Source organism: Rhinopithecus roxellana, chromosome 13 (genome assembly GCF_007565055.1).
Source record: "Rhinopithecus roxellana isolate Shanxi Qingling chromosome 13, ASM756505v1, whole genome shotgun sequence".
In the NCBI taxonomy this organism is placed as follows: Eukaryota; Metazoa; Chordata; class Mammalia; order Primates; family Cercopithecidae; genus Rhinopithecus; species Rhinopithecus roxellana.
The window spans coordinates 122,470,478-122,488,884 of NC_044561.1; the positions used below are offsets into that span (position 1 = coordinate 122,470,478).

General features: G+C 42.8%; 1 protein-coding gene across 4 annotated transcripts in view; it reads left to right on the forward strand.

Annotated features, from left to right (window-relative positions):
• ARFGEF2 (ADP ribosylation factor guanine nucleotide exchange factor 2) overlaps nucleotides 1–18,407 on the forward strand; it is a 112,812-nt gene that overhangs the window by 59,986 nt on the left and 34,419 nt on the right. For all 4 annotated transcript variants that reach the window (XM_010383867.2, XM_030914969.1, XM_030914970.1 and 1 more), the window contains exons 16-25: nucleotides 227–432; nucleotides 3,471–3,555; nucleotides 3,658–3,829; nucleotides 4,450–4,601; nucleotides 4,721–4,849; nucleotides 6,486–6,644; nucleotides 9,912–10,059; nucleotides 11,230–11,329; nucleotides 13,672–13,712; nucleotides 13,815–13,984. In XM_010383867.2, the coding sequence (XP_010382169.1) occupies nucleotides 227–432; nucleotides 3,471–3,555; nucleotides 3,658–3,829; nucleotides 4,450–4,601; nucleotides 4,721–4,849; nucleotides 6,486–6,644; nucleotides 9,912–10,059; nucleotides 11,230–11,329; nucleotides 13,672–13,712; nucleotides 13,815–13,984 (1,362 nt within the window). The remainder of the gene's footprint in view (nucleotides 1–226; nucleotides 433–3,470; nucleotides 3,556–3,657; nucleotides 3,830–4,449; nucleotides 4,602–4,720; nucleotides 4,850–6,485; nucleotides 6,645–9,911; nucleotides 10,060–11,229; nucleotides 11,330–13,671; nucleotides 13,713–13,814; nucleotides 13,985–18,407) is intronic.

An 18,407-nucleotide genomic window follows, 5' to 3' on the forward strand; every position in this document is an offset into this window, starting at 1 on the left:
AACTAACCTCCTGAGTGTGCCCCATCATTCTCTCCATTTTAAGTCTGTTGTGCCTCCTCCTTTTCCTTCATCCATGCAGGACAGGGAGTTCCCTATTTTTTTTAGCAGTCCAGCCTATTCTGGGCAGTTAGGGCCAGGCTATTCTGACTCCACCCTTTGGCTGCTGGGTTTTGCTGTGGGTTTGTATTTGACAATTTCTAGATATAAGTGAGTGTGTATGTTTTAGACCCAAGTAGGCGATTTTCTGGGAGATAGCACAAGGTTCAACAAGGAGGTGATGTATGCCTACGTGGACCAACTTGACTTCTGTGAAAAAGAATTTGTCTCAGCCCTGCGGACATTCCTAGAAGGTTTCCGCCTACCTGGGGAAGCCCAAAAGATTGACCGATTAATGGAGAAGTTTGCTGCAAGATACATAGAATGCAACCAAGGGTAAGCACTGATTTTGAGTCCCTCCCAGATCATCTGTTTGCCTGCCTCACAACACTAATTTTAATTTGGTTGGGGTTTAATCTTTGTATATCTGTGCCAAGCAACTGAAGCTTTTGTTTACTGTGGGCCAGGCACTGTGCTAAGGGATTATTTCATGTAAGACCTCACAGTAATCTGTTTATGTCCCTATTCTACAGACAGAGAGATTGAGGACCAGAGAGGTTAACTTGCCCAAGATCACGCAGTTAAAGCCCATGCTGTTAGCAACTGTAAAAGAGTAGTTTCATAAGAGGAGTAGTTTCATAAGAGTAGTTTCATTGAGAGGAGACAATTGGGCACCTCTTCCCTAATCAGAAACAGTTCCCCTGATTTAGTATATGGGGTAGATCTCAAGGATTTTGGTTTTTCTTTAATTACATACTGATGACAAGGTTACAGAAATAGCTACATAACTAATAAAAACCATCAAAGTGCATGATTTTATTTGGGGACCTTTTCTGATGGGCAGTTTGTGATTTTGTAAGAAGTGGAAATAGGAAGAGGAACAAACCATTATTAAATACCCCCTGTGTATGGGCCATGCCATGGGTTTTACATGCATTTAATGAATGGCAAGCCCAGGAATAGTATCCCTGTTTTACAGATGAGGAAATTGAGAATCTGAGAGATGAAGCAACCTGTCCAAAATTAATCCGCTAGTAAGGAGCAGAGCCAGGATTGAATATGAATTTCTTTAACTCAGAAGCTCATGTTTGGGCCAGACACAGTGGCTCTCCCCTACAATCCCAGCACTTTGGGAGGCTAGAACGGGCAGATCACTTGAAGTCGGAAGTTTGAGACCAGCCTGCCCAATATGGTGAAACCCCATCTCTTCCAAAAATACAAAAAAAAAAAAATTAGCTGGGTAATCCCAGCTACTCGGAGGCTGAGGCAGGAGAATTGCTTGAACCTGTGAGCCAAGATTGCACCACTGTACACCAGCCTGGATGACAGGGGTAGATTCTGTCTCAAAGAAATAAACTCATGTTCTCTCCATTGAACATTAAATTAGAAATATGTCGGCCGGGCGCGGTGGCTTACACATGTAATCCCAGCACTTTGGGAGGCCGAGGTGGGTGGATCACAAGATCAGGAGATCGAGACCATCTTGGCTAACACAATGAAACCCCGTCTCTACTAAAAATACAAAAAAATTAACTGGGCGTGGTAGTGGGTGCCTGTAGTCCCAGCTACTCGGGAGGCTGAGGCAGGAGAATGGTGTGAACCTGGGAGGCGGAGCTTGCAGTGAGCTGAGATCATGCCACTGCACTCCAGCCTGGGCAACAAAGCGAGACTCTGTCTCAAAAAAAAAAAAAAAAAACCAAAGAAAGAAAGAAAGAAATATGTCTGAATGTACTGTGACCATGATGTGGAAATTGTTCAGTAGAAACTATTTTTTTTGAGACAGAGGGTCTTGCTCTCTTGCCCTGGTTGGAGTACAGTGGTGTGATCACAGATCACTGCAGCCTGGATCTCCTGGGCTCTATCAGTCCTCCCACCTCAGCCTCCTGAACTGCTGGGACTACAGGTGCATGCCACTGTGCCTGGCTAATTTTTTGTATCATATTTCTGCGGAGAGAGAGTTTCACTGTGTTGCCCAGTCTGGTCCTGAACTCCTAGCCTCAAGGGATCCCCCTGCCTCGAACTCCCAAAGTGGGGGATTTACAAATGTGAGCTACCACACCTGGTTGAAACATTTTAATAACAGTTTTGCCTCTCCAGTCAACTTTGTTTTCATATTAATTGCTCCCAGTCTTCCAAGTATATGGCAGGCTGTCCCCAGGAGGTGGCAGGATTGGCAAAGGCAGCATATGATCATTTTAACCAAATGGACATTAGAACTGTGAAGGCATAATTAGATGCTGTTTACTTTAAATGTATCTCTTACGTGGACCTGGAAGCCTTGGTCTGTTTTGCTTAGTCAGTCAATATGTGACCCAGTTTCATCTCATGTTAAAATACCTTTGTTGTGTTCTTCAAAATTTCTACTGTTTCTGTTATGGACAGTTTGGACAGAACAGTTTCTAGCTTCAGCCTCATATTGTATGAGGCTGTGCATCCACATATTGCTGTCCTTCTCTTCTTGACTAAGGCAAAAAAGTCAGACTTCACCAGCATATGTTTTAGAACAATATAAATATTTTCCATGGTATTTGTACTGTTCAATGTTATAATGGATAATATAGACTATAACTAACAGCTAAACAGCAGTTTTAGTCATCTTTATATCTCATGTCTAGCACAGTGCATGGCACAAAATAGATGTTCTCAGGAACAGGACTGGATGCAGGGAGGCACTCAAGGCACTTAGTGCATGAAATGTGGTGAGCTGCCCTCTCAGGGTCGGCACCAAGTGTAAGGTCTCCTGACCTGCTCACTTGCCTCGCCCTAGTCCTGGCCCCAGATGCTTCTTAGAGTCTTTTTTAAAAAATTATTTGAAATTGCTTTATTCAAAGAAGGCTAAATTTTAATTAATTATTTGTTTATTTATTTATTTATTTTGAGACCGTCTCACTCTGTCACCCAGGTTGGAGTGCAGTAGCATAGTCTCGGCTCACTGCAACCTTCACCTCCCAGGTTCAGACGATTCTCCTGCCTCAGCCTCCTGAATAGCTGGGTTTATGGGCAGCTGCTACCACGCCCAGCTAATTTTTGTATTTTTAGTAGAGGCAGGGTTTCACCATGTTGGCCAGGCTGGGCTCGAACTCCTGACCTCAGGTGATCCACCCACCTCTGCCTCCCAAAGTGCTGGGATGACAGGCCTGAGCCACCATGCCCTGCCAAAGAAGCCGAAAATTTGATACAGATTGTTGATGAGCTTTTTCTACACTCTGGGTTGCTAAGTCTTGTTCAGTGATGATGAAAGCGTGAAAACTCTTGCCTCATTTGGAATCAAGGGGAGTAATCGGCTGCTTTTCTCATGAAGTGTGTCTCTGTTAGCATTGTACCTTCTAAACCTCATCACCATGAATATTGATATCTCGAATTTTTTTTTCCAGGCAAACTCTGTTTGCTAGTGCTGACACTGCTTATGTCCTAGCATATTCAATTATCATGCTAACTACAGACTTGCACAGTCCTCAGGTAAAGTAGTTCAATGATATATATGTTGTAGTAGCTAAATAAGTGGCTTTACTTGGGCAATTGAATTTTTTGAAATGGTTTTTAATTTTTTTTTAATTACAGGTAAAAAATAAAATGACAAAAGAGCAGTATATTAAAATGAATCGGGGTATCAATGATAGTAAAGATCTGCCAGAAGAGTACCTCTCAAGCATCTATGAAGAGATAGAAGGCAAGAAAATTGCAATGAAAGAAACAAAAGAGCTCACGATTGCAACCAAATCTACTAAGCAGAGTAAGGTCTAATGGCAAATTATTTCTCCTAGTTCTAATTTGTTAGTGTATCAGAATGCATGATTAGATACTCTGGTGATAAATTTAATGTCCATATCTAGATATCTGAATAGGAAATGTGATTGAACTAATTATTGTGATTATGTTGGGTCTTTTATAATGTCACTGTCTTGCTAGATTTCTGATGAGGAGCAAGAAGGAATTTAAAATTAGTAATCTGAGAACTAAATTACTCCCAAAAAGTGTTCCTTAAAACTTTGCTTTAATTCAGTGGTGATTGTGCCCACCTTGATTAGAATTCTATTAGTTATGGCCTCTGGGGAGCTGTCAGTTTCACCGTTTGAGAAGCAGCAAAGGGTAGTGGTTTAGAGTACAGGCTCTAGAACCACACTGCCTTAGATCAAGTCCCAGCTCCTCTACTTAGTAATTGTATGACCCTGGGCAAGTGACTTACCTGCTCATTTTTCCCATCTGTTAAATGGTAATAATATTTGTAACGGACTCACGAGATGGTTGGGAGGATTTAGGAGTTAATCATTGTGTAATCTTTTGAAACAGTGCATGGCATGTAGCCAGCCCTCAGTGATAGCTGGCCACACCTATCGTTCTCTTACTTTATAGATGTAGCTAGTGAAAAGCAGCGGCGGCTCCTGTACAACTTAGAGATGGAGCAAATGGCTAAAACAGCCAAAGCTCTGATGGAGGCTGTGAGCCATGCGAAAGCCCCGTTTACGAGTGCCACTCACCTGGACCACGTCCGCCCAATGTTCAAAGTGAGTATCCTGAGAACTTAGCAAGCATGTGGCTAAGCCTGATTCTGAAGCTGGCCAGCTAGAAGTACTCTTTCCACGCTGAAACTCTGGATGTTACTGAAACCTTCCTTCCTTGATAGCTGGTGTGGACGCCACTATTGGCAGCCTACAGCATCGGACTCCAGAACTGTGATGACACTGAAGTGGCCTCCTTGTGTTTGGAAGGTATCCGATGTGCAATCCGAATTGCCTGCATCTTTGGAATGCAGGTGGGTGTTCAGTCAGCAACGCTCCAGAGATACTGGTGGGTTGTGTTCTTTTAGATTTGGCAAAACTTAGAAATGATCAGAAATTTTCAGTTAATCAAGAGTCTTAGCAAACTACTTACTCATGCCATAGCTTTGTGATGACAGCTCTTTAGGGGCAAAAATGGAGATACGGATTAAAACTGTCTTTAAGAATGGGTAGGCTGGGCACGGTGGCTCACGCCTATAATCCCAGCACTTTGGGAGACCGAGGCAGGCAGATCACCTCAGGTCAGGAGTTCGAGACCAACCTGACCAACATGGAGAAACCCCATCTCTATTAAAAATACAAAATTAGCCGGGCGTGGTGGTACATGCCTGTAATCGCAGCTACTTGGGAGGCTGAGGCAGGAGACTGGCTTGAACCCAGGAGGTAGAGGTTGCGGTGAGCCGAGATTGCACCATTGTACTCCAGCCTGGGCAACAAGAATGAAACTCCATCTCCAAAAAAAAAAGGATAGGTAGTGTCCAAGCTACTTGACTGGATTTGACAAAATAGACTTCCTGTTCATATGCCTAACTTGCCTGCTTTGGTGCTTAAAAATACTACTTTCTTGTTGTTTTGTTTTGTTTTGTTTTGTTTTTTTGAGATGGAGTCTCGCTCTGTTGCCGAGGCTGGAGTGCAGTGGTGAGATCTCGGCTCACTGCAAGCTCTGCCTCCCGAGTTCATGCCATTCTCCTGCCTCAGCCTCCCAAGTAGCTGGGACTACAGGCACCCGCCACCATGCCCAGCTAATTTTTTGTATTTTTAGTAGAGATGGGGTTTCACCGTGTTAGCCAGGATGGTCTCCATCTCCTGACCTCGTGATCCGCCCACCTTGGCCTCCCAAAGTGCTGGGATTATAGGCGTGAGCCACCGTACCCGGCCAACAGTATTTTCTTTTTAACATCAGTTTTTATTATAATTTCCCATATTTCCAACTCCTCCCTGAAGAATATGAATATGTCTGTAAACCTTTTGAAACTTGAAAAGTTCAAGCAAATAAATGTAATTCTGAAACTGTTGTGAAATTAGGGGGTTGGCAATCCCATGCATCACTTCATAAGTCAGAAGTTGCACCCCATTTATTCCTAAAAACTCAATCTTCTGTTCCCATTCATTTTGCAGTTAGACATTTTCTTTTATACCAAGACCACAAGCTTTGAAGTTAGACCATCTAGTTTTCAAAACCCTGTTCTGCCCCTTCTCCAACCATGTGACATTGGCTCAGCTAATGTCTCTCCAAGACACCAATTCACTTCCTCATTTGTAAACTTGAGAAAACAAACCTGCCTGGCAGAATTGTTGCAGATGTCAATGTATATGACAGTCTTAGCATTCAACAGACATCGTGGAACATGGACCAGGTAAGTTTGACTGAAGTCAATTAGAAAGGAGAGAGCTGCTTCTCAAACATGTGGCAGTGCATAGAGAGCCTCTGCAAGATGTTCCAAAAGCAAGAGGGCATTAGCATGGAATAACTGTTGTGCTAATGTGCAGAAAGCTAGTCAATGTGCATACAAAAGGTATCAGAGAAGCCCAGTGTGCCAGCCCTGCAGATGTGAGAATGGCCACACTACGGTTGGAGTCACAGTGTTCTCTCTTGGGCTTCTGTTACAGCTGGAACGAGATGCCTATGTTCAGGCTCTTGCTCGCTTCTCCCTGCTCACAGCCAGCTCCAGCATCACAGAAATGAAGCAGAAAAACATCGACACCATTAAGACACTTATCACAGTGGCTCACACCGATGGCAACTACCTCGGGAATTCCTGGCATGAGGTATGTGTCTCTTTGAATTGCCTTTTCTCAGTTAGGATGACTCCTGGCTTCTTTTATTCATTGTTGATCTCATTTGGTCAGTTCTGTTTTTCTTGAAGTCAAGCCTCACTGTGCCTCATGTATCTGAAAGTCACCCTCTCTGGGGCTGTGAAAGGTGGGAGTGAGTTCGGGTGCACCAGCTCACAGTGAGCACCCTTGCACCCAGCAGCCAGTGTACCCTATGAAGTGTACTTCTGTTGTTGCAACTTTCTTTCCATATTAGCGCCACTTTTTTTTTGTTTTGTTTTTTAGTCCTTATGGACCTCTTGGGAGTTTGGGAGCTCCTATCATCAATGTGTAATTTTAAAACAAAGCTAGGAGCCTGATTAGAAATGGTTGACAGTCACAATGAGCTGTTAGGGAGAGTGCCAGTGAGTTCACTTATTTTTAAAACAGTATTCTAAGATTCTCACGCAAGGATATAGTTACTTATACGTACAACAATGTATTTAAAAGGATATTTGTTGCAGTTTTAGTTTTTCTGGGGAAAAGGGCTAAAAAGAGCTAGATGTCCCAACAATATAAGACATTGCTAATTCTTTAAAAAGGTATGGTACAGCATTTTTTAGAATGTTATGTGGCCATCTAAAATAATGTAGTGGAAAAGAGAGACAGGCAGATAGTGTGTGCTCTCTGATGGAAGTACACAATACTACCTAAGAAATGTTCTAGCCCCAACTCAAATCTAAATCGATTCAAGCCTATATTGCCAGTTTACAGGAAATATAGTGGACAGAGAAGCATGTTAGATATGAGGGTGCAGCTTGGAAATTCTAGGTGTGACAGACCTGCAGAGCAGATGACAAGGTTTTTCAGCAAATTGATTGCAAGAAAAATAAGTGGAAGGGAGGAGGGTTACCTAGGAATTAAAAGAGATTTCAGAAAAGAAGATAAAAGATGGTATTAAAGACTATTGTGGGAAAATGGTCACAGTAAAATTACAAGTTGTCGTAAGACATTGTGAGGCATTGTCTCTCATGGCAAAATACACAGAGAATGGAGTTTGAAAGGACAGACCAAAGCGTTAGCATTCTGTCTGAGAGAGAGAATTACGGAAACTTTTATTCTTTTTTTTTTTTCCTTAATTTCTAATTTTTTCTACCATCTACATGTATTACTTTTTTGTTTAGAGAGAAAACTGTGAAAGAATAGAGAGGCTATGAAGAATGTAAAGGACAGTTTGACATAGAAAGAAAATTGCTGTGATCCTTCTTCCCCATGTGGACCACATGGCTCAGAGTAAAGGCCCTAGAGCCCCTCAACTGGGGTCCGATTTGGGGCTCTACCTCTTCCTGCCTGGATGGCGTAGGCAGGTTACTTAGTCACCGAGTCCCAACTTCTTCATCTCTACAATCTTCATAGGTTGGTTATGAGAATGAACAGGGCTTGGGACTATTTGGCAAGTAGTAAGAATTCAATGTTGTTACCTGCTGTCATCTCTGTGGCACATGGCTTTGCCCCTCTTCACCAGCGTTTCCCCTGTCTGTCACAATTGTGAGTAGTCCATGTTAGAAATAACTGAGTTATAGCTGGGCACAGTGGCTCACACCTGTAATCCCAGCACTTTTGGAGGTTGAGGCAGAAGGATTGCTTGAGGCCAGGAGTTCCAGACCAGCCTGGGCAACATAGCAAGACCCCATATCTTAAAAAAAAATTTTTTTTTTAATTAGCTAGGCATGCTGGTGCATGCCTGTAGTCCCAGCTACTCAGGAGGCTGAGGCAGCAGGATTGCTTGAGCCCAGGAGTTCAAAGCTGTAGTGAGCCATGATTGCACCACTGCACTCCAGCCTGGGCAACAGAGCAAGACCTTGTCTCTAAAAGAAAAAAAAAATATTTTGAGTTGTGTGCTTTTTAAAATCATTTCCTGCCTTCTAGGGAGCCATAATACCTAGAGAATCAATGAGTAGTTGCTTTTTCTTCTAAAACATTTTTTTAGCCTGGGAGATATTATCAATATGAGGTTCCTGCTGCCTGCCAAGTATATGGCAGAATCTAGAAATGTTAAAAACTAATTAGCTACCTCTGTGGTTGTCAGAAGCCCTGAGAAATCAGCTTGGAACTAATAAGCCCTTGACCTTTCAGTATTGGTGACATACTTGAGATGCCAGCTGTCCCCAGCTTCTGCAAAAGGGAGGGCATTACTAGCTTACTACTAATAATTTAATAGTATCGTGCTGTGTGAAGAAATCAGGGGATGATTCTCTTTGGTGGAATTAAGTCTATTTCTCAGTCAAGAGGAAAGCAATTTATAAGTAAAGATACTCGACACTGCTCAGTGGTATAGTGGAGTCTAGTGGAGTCCTGGACCCTGGGACTGAATTGTAAGGTAAGCGTAAAAAGCAACACTGAGGTTCAGTGAGAAGTTCCCATGAAAATTCCTTAGGGTTTCCCTGGAGGTCTACGTGCCATTCCTCAGTAAGTTTCATGTAGCCAGTGTTTCCTTTGACAGAAGTTGGGACCAGTTTCTCTTTCTACGGCTGAGCTTCAGGTGGGAGAGGGCCCGTGTGCAGATGTGCGTCCTCAAGCACCAGAGGCGGCCCTCAGGACCAGGAGATCCAGCGTCATCTCCCACTGCATGCCTGCTGTGGAGCATATTCTCATTCCTTTAGTTAAACCAATTAACGATTGCCAATGATTTTAAGTGCCAGGGACTTAAGTGTTCAGCAGTGAACAAGACAGAGTTAATGTCCTCTTGGCACCTAAGGCAGGAAACAAACAAATACATGGTCTAATGCCAAAAAGTGATACTAAGAAAAAAAGAAGTATGAGCAGTGCATGGTAATGGGAAGGTGCAATCTCCCAAGAAAGATCTCTCTGAGAGGGACACACGTGTCTGAGCTGGGAATTGAAGGAGTGAGCCGTGCGGAGACAACATCCCAGGCATAAGGAGCAGTGAGTGCAAAAGCCCTGGGGTAGGACAAGAGATGACAAGTTAAAGGAGCAACACTGAGGCCAATGAGGCTGGTGTCTTGTCGTCTCATGAGGAGAGTGGAAAAAGGAGGTGGGGGTGACTAAATGATGTGCCTATTAAGTGGCATGGTGGGAGGAATTCCCCCGCCCCAGTCAAAGGCTTTTTCTCTCTTTATTGAGAGTTGCTAAGTTTGCATAAACATCTATATGGCATAACTCCATTGAACCAACTGTTTTTTAATGACTAACTTAAGATTACAGTGCCCTTTTTCTAGCTGTAAGGTAGGAACTCATTTCTTCATGCCTTCTTTCTCTTAGATCTTGAAATGCATCAGCCAGCTGGAGCTCGCTCAGCTGATAGGAACCGGTGTGAAGACGCGCTACCTGTCTGGATCCGGGCGTGAAAGAGAAGGGAGCCTGAAGGGCCACACATTGGCAGGAGAAGAGTTCATGGGCCTTGGCCTCGGTAAGACACCAGGCCCCCCAGCTGACAGTCACGGATTTGCAAGCTAATGGGGATGAAACCCTTCTTGTCTTGTCAGGACTGTCATGTAAACCATCTCTTCCTTTTGTGCCATCTGACAGTGTATTCATGAATGCAAGTGGACATGCTGCTTCAGCTCCCTTAATTGTGATTAAACTGTTGAGTAGAATGTCTATTTTACCAAAGTCAGTAGGGTGCATTACTTTTCTTTATATACCTGTATTGGGGAGAAAAACTATTTGCTTTAAAATGACCAAATCTCTAGTGCCTGGCATTAGAGGGGTGTGTATTTGTGTCTCTAGATTTTAAAGAGTAGATTCAACATTTCTTCCATCTTTATTGGGGGGGCTTGTATTCTTTTGCAAGTAGAATTATTTCTCTGGCTATACATTGGATTGAGAGACTCTTCTGATAGATGTAACATAGTAATAATAGTAAATAGGGCAAACAAATGTGCCACGTCATATTCTGAGCACTCAGTTTATATATTTTGACTCATTTCATGCTCGTAACAATCCAATGAGAACAAGGACTGTTACCTTCCCCATTTTGTAATTGAGAAAACTGAGGCATGGGGTGAAAAAATATGAGCAACATCATACTGCAAAGAAGTGGCAGAGGTAGGATTCAAGCCCCAAGCCATCCAACTACAGAGTGTAGGCTTCTAGGTCCCATTTAATGAATGGAATAGTACACTGTCATGGTTAAAAGTATGGACTGGAAAATGGGGAATTGTAATAGCACGCACTTCTTAGAGTACTCATGAGACTAAGTGGAATGAAATTCTGTGAAGCGCACCAAGCATTCAGCAGGTGTGAGCCATTACATGTTCTAGGAGCTCTGGATTAGTATCAGTTGATTCCAATTTGTTTTCCTAACTATAGGCCTTTAATACTACAAAAAGGTAAAAGATTATAGAGAAAGATAGATGGCTAGTACAAACAAGAAAGCTTATACTAAGGATATGTTTTAAATGCCAAATGCCAAAACATAACTTTACTTTTATCATCAATGGGTTTTTGTTTGTTTTTTGAACTTGCAGAATCATTCCCATTTATGTCCTGTGTCCCTGCACGTTGACATAACAGGATGCTTTGTTCTAAATACTTGACTGTTTTTGAAGTACTGCTGATGTTGTGCATTGTGTTTCAGGTAATTTGGTGAGTGGTGGAGTGGATAAAAGACAGATGGCCAGCTTCCAAGAATCGGTTGGTGAGACCAGCTCACAGAGTGTGGTTGTAGCTGTGGACAGGTAATGATTTTATTCTTCAGTGACCCTGAACTACCCAGTGGTTTGGTGGCCTCTTTGTAGTTACTGGACATGAATGATTCCTAATTTGTTTAACTGATACAAGTGTTGTTAGCTACAAATTGCTTAAGCGTCACATTTATTTGCGTTTTGACCTTTTAGAAAAGTTACAACTTTAGGCCGGGCGCGGTGGCTCAAGCCTGTAATCCCAGCACTTTGGGAGGCCGAGACGGGTGGATCACGAGGTCAGGAGATCGAGACCATCCTGGCTAATATGGTGAAACCCTGTCTCTACTTAAAAATACAAAAAACTAGCTGGGCGACGAGGCGGGCGCCTGTAGTCCCAGCTACTCGGGAGGCTGAGGCAGAAGAATGGCGTAAACCCGGGAGGCGGAGCTTGCAGTGAGCTGAGATCCGGCCACTACACTCCAGCCTGGGTGGCAGAGCAAGACTCCGTCTCAAAAAAAAAAAAAAAAAAAAAGAAAAGTTATAACTTTAACATTGTGACAAATTATATCAAAAATAAGAGTTTATGTTGATGTTTAAATTACCTTGTTTCCTTAGTAGAGATTATTTTTTAAAAAATCACAAGAAGAGTTTAGGATTAAAAGCCTACCCGTGCTCACGCCTGTAATCCCAGCACTTTGGGAGGCCGAGGTGGGCGGATCACGAGGTCAGGAAATCGAGACCATCCTGGCCAACATGGTGAAACCCCATCTCTACTAAAATACAAAAAAAAAAGAAATTAACCGGGCATGGTGGCACATGCCTGTAATCCCAGCTACCGGGGAGGCTGAGCCAGGGGAATATCTTGAACCCAGGAGGCGGAGGTTGTAGTGGGCCGAGATCGTGCCATTGTACTCCAGCCTGGGCGACAGCGTGAGACTCCGTCTCAAAAAAAAAAAAAAAGAAAAAAAAAGCCTACCCATGAATGAGAGTTGGCTGAGTTGACAGTTTCCTTTTTTTTTTCTTTCCCCTCAAAACTTTTCTATTATTTCTCTTTACTCAAAACTTGACCTAAAAGTCCAGGAGAGATATTTCCCATAAAGAAGCTTTGTACTTATTAACAGTCACTCTCCATTTCCTTTTCTTTCCTTCCCCCATTCCTTAGTCACTGTAACCTGATCTACAGATTTGCCTGTTCTGGATATTGTCTCATTGTCCATCTTTCCCTTTTTATTTTATTTTAATATTCATCATATTCTATTAACCACGTGGTTTCCTTATACCAACATCTTTCCCTTTAATTCTATCCTTTTTTGACTCATGTATGTTGCCTCTGTTGTTAAGTGCGTATAATGTCATGTCTTTTTTGTTCCCGTCTTCTCCATTATTATGGCCTTCTTTGTGTTAAATAGATATTTTCTAGTATATCATTTTACTTCTGGTCATTTCTTTTACTATATCTTATGTATTGATTGATTGATTGATTGATTGAGACAGTCTCACTCTGTCACCCAGTCTGGAGTGCAGTGGTGCGATCTTGTCTCACTGCAACTTCTGCCTCCCAGGTTTAAGCGATTCTCCTGCCTCAGCCTCCCAAGTAGCTGGGATTACAGGCATGCACCACCATGCCCAGCTAATTTTTGTATTTTTAGTAGAGACAGGGTTTCGCCGTGTTGGCCAGGTTGGTCTCGAACCCCTGACCTCAAGTGATCTACCCGACTTGGCCTCCCAAAGTGCTGGGATTACAGGCATGAGCCACTGCACCTGGGCTTCCCCATCTTCTGATGTGTCACTTTCTCTTCTGCTCACTATAGGCTTTTCTGCTTTCAACTCAGTTCACTTTCCTTGAACTATTCTATACTTCTAATACCACGTCGTTTATTTCGGTGGAGGTGTCAGACCTGATGTTTCCTCTCGGCCTTGTCTGAGAGTTTGAGAAACTTCATCTTCCAAATCTAATTAAAAAGAAAACTGTGTGACCAGAGGTCATCTGGCTTTTATGCCCAGTGCTAAGACAGAAGCAGAATTGCCCTCAGGCTACCAAATCTAATGTTTATTTTTTATTTATTTATTTTTTCTTTTTTGAGACAGAGTCTGGCTCTGTTGCCCAGACTGGAGTGCAGTGGTGCAATCTCGGCTCACTGCAACCTCCGCCTCTGAGTTCAAGTGATTCTTCTGCTTCAGCCTCCCAAGTAGCTGGGATTACAGGTGCCTGCCACCATGCCCGGCTAATTTTTTGTATTTTTAGTAGAGACACGGTTTCACCATGTTGGCCAGGCTGGTTTTGAACTCCTGACCTCAAGCGATCCACCCTCCTCGGCCTCCCAAAGTGCTAAGATTACAGGTGTGAGCCACCACACCCGGCCTAATGTTTATTTTGTCTGGAATTATCTTCCTAGAATTTTTACTGGATCTACCAGACTGGATGGAAATGCAATAGGTATGTATTTGACTTACCTGTGACAACTGCAGAAGCCTCATGCTGTGACCGTCTGATTGTTCCTAACGAGGCTTTGCGTGTGTTGTTGGGTCTGGCCTGTAGTTGACTTTGTCCGCTGGCTGTGTGCTGTGTCCATGGATGAACTGGCTTCCCCCCACCATCCTCGCATGTTCAGCTTGCAGAAGATTGTGGAGATATCATACTACAACATGAATCGGATCCGACTGCAGTGGTCTCGAATATGGCATGTGATTGGAGATCACTTCAATAAGGTAACTCTTCAAATTTAAAAACTATTCCTGTTAAAAAAAAAAAAAGTGATAAATAATTTGCCCTGTCTTTTAGATGCCTCTAATTCATTTTCCCTGTGGAGTCAAGGGCAGCTTAATAGGAATAGTATCACACTTATATATTGGTAGAATTCATGTAGAATGAATTAAAAATTCAGTGGTATTGAAAATACTTTAATATCCCACATGCAGGATGTTGGCTAAGACTGCAAAGATTATTACAGTCACTGGACAAATACACTGATGCTTGGAAGCACTGGGAAATGAAATCCAGAAAGGCCTTTTAAGTAACCTAATGTTAAGTTACGTTCCAGGTAGTTTCACTCTTCAGTGTCACTGCTTCTTGTATTCTGGCACCCATTGCCACCATTCTTCTGAAACTTTTGTTGAAAAAATTAATATTTGGGCCAGGCGCGGTGCCTCACACCTGTAATCCCAGCACTTTGAGAGGCCAAGATGGGTGGATCACGAGGTCAGGAGTTCGAGACCAGCCTGGCCAACATAGTGAAACCCCGTCTCTACTAAAAATACAAAAAAATTAGCCAGGCATGGTGGTGTCTGCCTATAATCCCAGCTAATAGGCTGAGGCAGGAGAATCGCTTGAACCCGGGAGACAGAAGTTGCAGTGAGTCGAGATTGCACCACTGCACTCCAGCGTGGGCAACAGAGCAAGACTCCATCTCAAAAAAAAAAAAAAATTAATAATTGTTTTTAAATCAGTAACAAGCCAAAGACACATCTGGGTTCTAAAACTGACAGCTGTTGGGAATAAACCAGACTGAACTTCTTCCTTGTTATCAGAGGTTTTATTATATACATACAGATACACGCACACATGTTGAATAAATAAAATGTCAGGTATGTGTTTTATCACAGTGAAAAAAACTGGGAACAAAGTGATCAAAAGAAATTTACGTGGCTGGGCGCAGTGGCTCACACCTGTAATCCCAGCACTTTGGGAGGCCGAGGCGGGTGGATCACGAGGTCAGGAGATGGAGACCGTCCTAGCTAACACAGTGGAACACCATCTCTACTAAAAGTACAAAAATTTAACCAGGCATGGTGGCGAGCGCCTGTAGTCCCAGCTACTCTGGAAGCTGAGGTAGAAGAATGACGTGAATCTGGGAGGCGGAGCTTGCAGTGAGCCGAGATTGCACCACTGTACTCCAGCCTGGGTGACGGAGCTAGACTCCGTCTCAAAAAAAAAAAAAGAAATGTATGTATGTATGTATTTGTGATGTCATTTGCCTCTTAAGGGAAACGTAATAACAGCTTCCTACCAAAACACATTTCATGATCTCAAGAAAATTTTCTCAAGCCTGGAGGTGAAGAGTTATAATACTAATGCTTAAAAATAGTGTTAGTAAAAAAAATCCAGAAATTCTGTACATTGAATAGAGGAAAAAAGTAGTCTCCCATTGAGGTATAGAATAATCAATGGGGTGCTGGTAAATGATTCGTAGCATCTGCCAGTTTCTGCATGTAAATACCCTGCCACAGCCAATTTAAAGTTAGCAGTATGATGTAACTAGGGAAGAGATGGGCACCCTGTCACCTCTTGTAGACAGGTGCTAGTCTACCACACCACTCCACTAAAATGAAGCATTGTCAAATGTAGGCTTGCTTCTAACTTGGTGCATCAGCTAATGAAAGTTCTTTGTTTTTCCATCAGCTCAAATTAAGGCACCTCACAGCACACCGTCTGTTTTACAAAATAATCTGAGTGCTTCATGCTGGGCAGTGAACAGATGAGACCCCTGCCTGCATGGAGCTCACTGATGGGAAAGGATCAAGCGTGTCATATATCAGGGTTATTGAGAAAACATGGTCAGGGAAGGTCCCTCTTTGGAGGTGGCCTTGAGAGGCACAGGAGCCTATGGATGACCCAGAGGAACTATTTGTTGAGTGGATGGTATCACTTTAAAGAATCAACTAACTCAACACCATCTTTTCCACTATTCTGAGTAAACAAATTCCTAATTGGATCAGTTGAAATAATTGATATGAATTTGCTTGAGAAAGAAAATGTGAATCATTGTCGTTACTGTACCTTGTATTCTTGTCCAAGCATGTGACAGCTAAGCCAGAGCAAACGCTGCTCATTTATTCCACAAGATCATTTGGCTAGCAACTGTGGAATCCTTTGTTCTCAGAAATTACTAGCCAAAAGTGTTTTGGTAAACGTTTTCCCGACTCTTTAAAGTCTGCATTTTGTGTTCACTGGGACTTCTGTTTTGGGAGGGGAACATCAGTTTACTCAAGTTACTTTTCCCACCTGTGATTCTGTTGTGATAACTCTTTGTGTGCCAATTCTCAGTATGTATGGACCACTTACAGGCAAGGTTGGGACATAGGGTGGCAGGTGGGAACCAGACATTTCATTGTCGTCAGCTTCATTACAGATGTTTATTTGATCAGTACTGTTAAGCACCAGGTCATGGAAAACTCAGGAACTCTTTTTTTATGAGACAGAGTTTTGCACTGTCGCCAGGCTGGATGGCTGTAGCTCGATGTCCTCTTATTGCAACCTCTGCCTTCCGGGTTCAAGCAGTTCTCCTGGGACCACACACGTGCATCACCACACCCAACTAATTTTTGTACTTTTAGTAAAGACAGGGTTTCACCATGTTGGCCAGGCTAGTCTGGAACTCCTGACCTCAGGTGATCTGCTCCCCTCAGCCTCCCAAAGTGTTGAGATTACAGGCATGAACCACCACATCCGGCCCTCACTCTGGAACTCTTAACTTTTTCCACCTCCTTGGAAAGATGTTCTTCCCCTTGTGAACTGGGGAACTTAAGAATCTTGTGGATTTGAAGAAGTGTAGATGGCTCAGTACAGCTGTAACTTAGCCCTCAGGTACTGGCAGGGTTGTTCGCACAGTCACATGATTCTCTTGAACTAGGGGCACAAGCCCTGTGTCCTGGGTGAACAAAGCTGCACACTAAGCATGGTGTGTATGCCTGGAGCATCTGTTTTCCCTGAATTTTTAAGAAGGGAATATTCTTTTTATTAGCCTCTAATTACATTAATATACTCCCCTTTAAACAAAAATTACAGCTAAAACACCTTTGGCCACCCTCCCCCACACATCTGGCCCTCCCCAAAGCTAATTATTCTTATCAGTTTGATGTGTATCTTTCCAGACATTTTTGTATTTATGTACATACGTATGTACTCATAGAAATACTACCGATAACATTGTCTTGGTTTGTTTCGCTTCTTTAAAAAAAAATTATACATGGCATTTTGTAACTTGTTTCTTCCACTTAGCAAGGAATCTTAAAGATTTAACCATGTTAGCATATGTAGATTTGTTCTCTTTTAAAAAATTGTAATAAAATATATGTAACAGGCCGGGCACAGTAGCTCACTCCTGTAATCCCAGCACTTTGAGAGGTGATCTGAGGTCAGGAGTTCGAGACTAACCTGGCCAACATGGTGAAACCCTGTCTCTACTACAAATGCAAAAATTAGCTGGGCGTGGTAGTGGACGCCTGTAATCCCAGCTACATGGGAGGCTGAGGGAGGAGAATATCTCGAACCCAGGAGGTGGAGGTTGCGGTGAGCCAAGATCATGCCATTGCATACCAGCCTGGGTGACAAGAGCAAAGCTCTGTCTCAAAAATAAAAGAAATAAAATAAGATAAAAAATAAAATAACCATCTTAACAATTTTAAGTGCGCAGTTCAGTAGTGTTAGGCACACTCAACATTGCTGTGCAGCAGGTCTCTAGGACCCTTTTCATCTTACGAAACTAAAACTGCATACCCATTAAACAGTAACTTCCACTTTCACCCTCCTGACCACAGGCAACCACCATTCTACTCTGTGTCCCTAGGAACTTGACTTCTCTGGGTACCTCATATAAGTAGAATCATGCTATTTGCCCTTTTGTGACTGCCTTATTTCATTCAGCATAGTAATGTCTTCAAGTTTCATCTGTGTTGTAGCATGTATCAGAATGTCCATCTTTTTCAAGGCTGACTTTATTCTCTCTCTCTCTCTCTCTCTCTCTCTCTCTCTCTCTATTTATTTATTTATTTGAGATAGCATTTCACTCTTATTGCCCAGACTGGAGTGAAGTGGCAAAATCTTGGCTCACTACAACCTCTGCCTGCCAGGTTCAAGCAATTCTCTTGCCTCAGCCTCCCAAGTACAAGCAATTCTCCTGCCTCAGCCTCGCAAGTAGCTGGGATTACAGGCACCCACCACTATGCCTGGCTAATTTTTTATACTTTTAGTAGAGACACAGTTTCACCACGTTGGCCAGGCTGGTCTTGAACACCAGACCTCAGGTGATCCGCCTACCTCGGCCTCCCAAACTGCTGGGATTACAGACGTGAGCCACCGCGCTTGGCCCAATTTTTATTTTTTTATTTTTATTTTTATTTTTTGAGACTGATC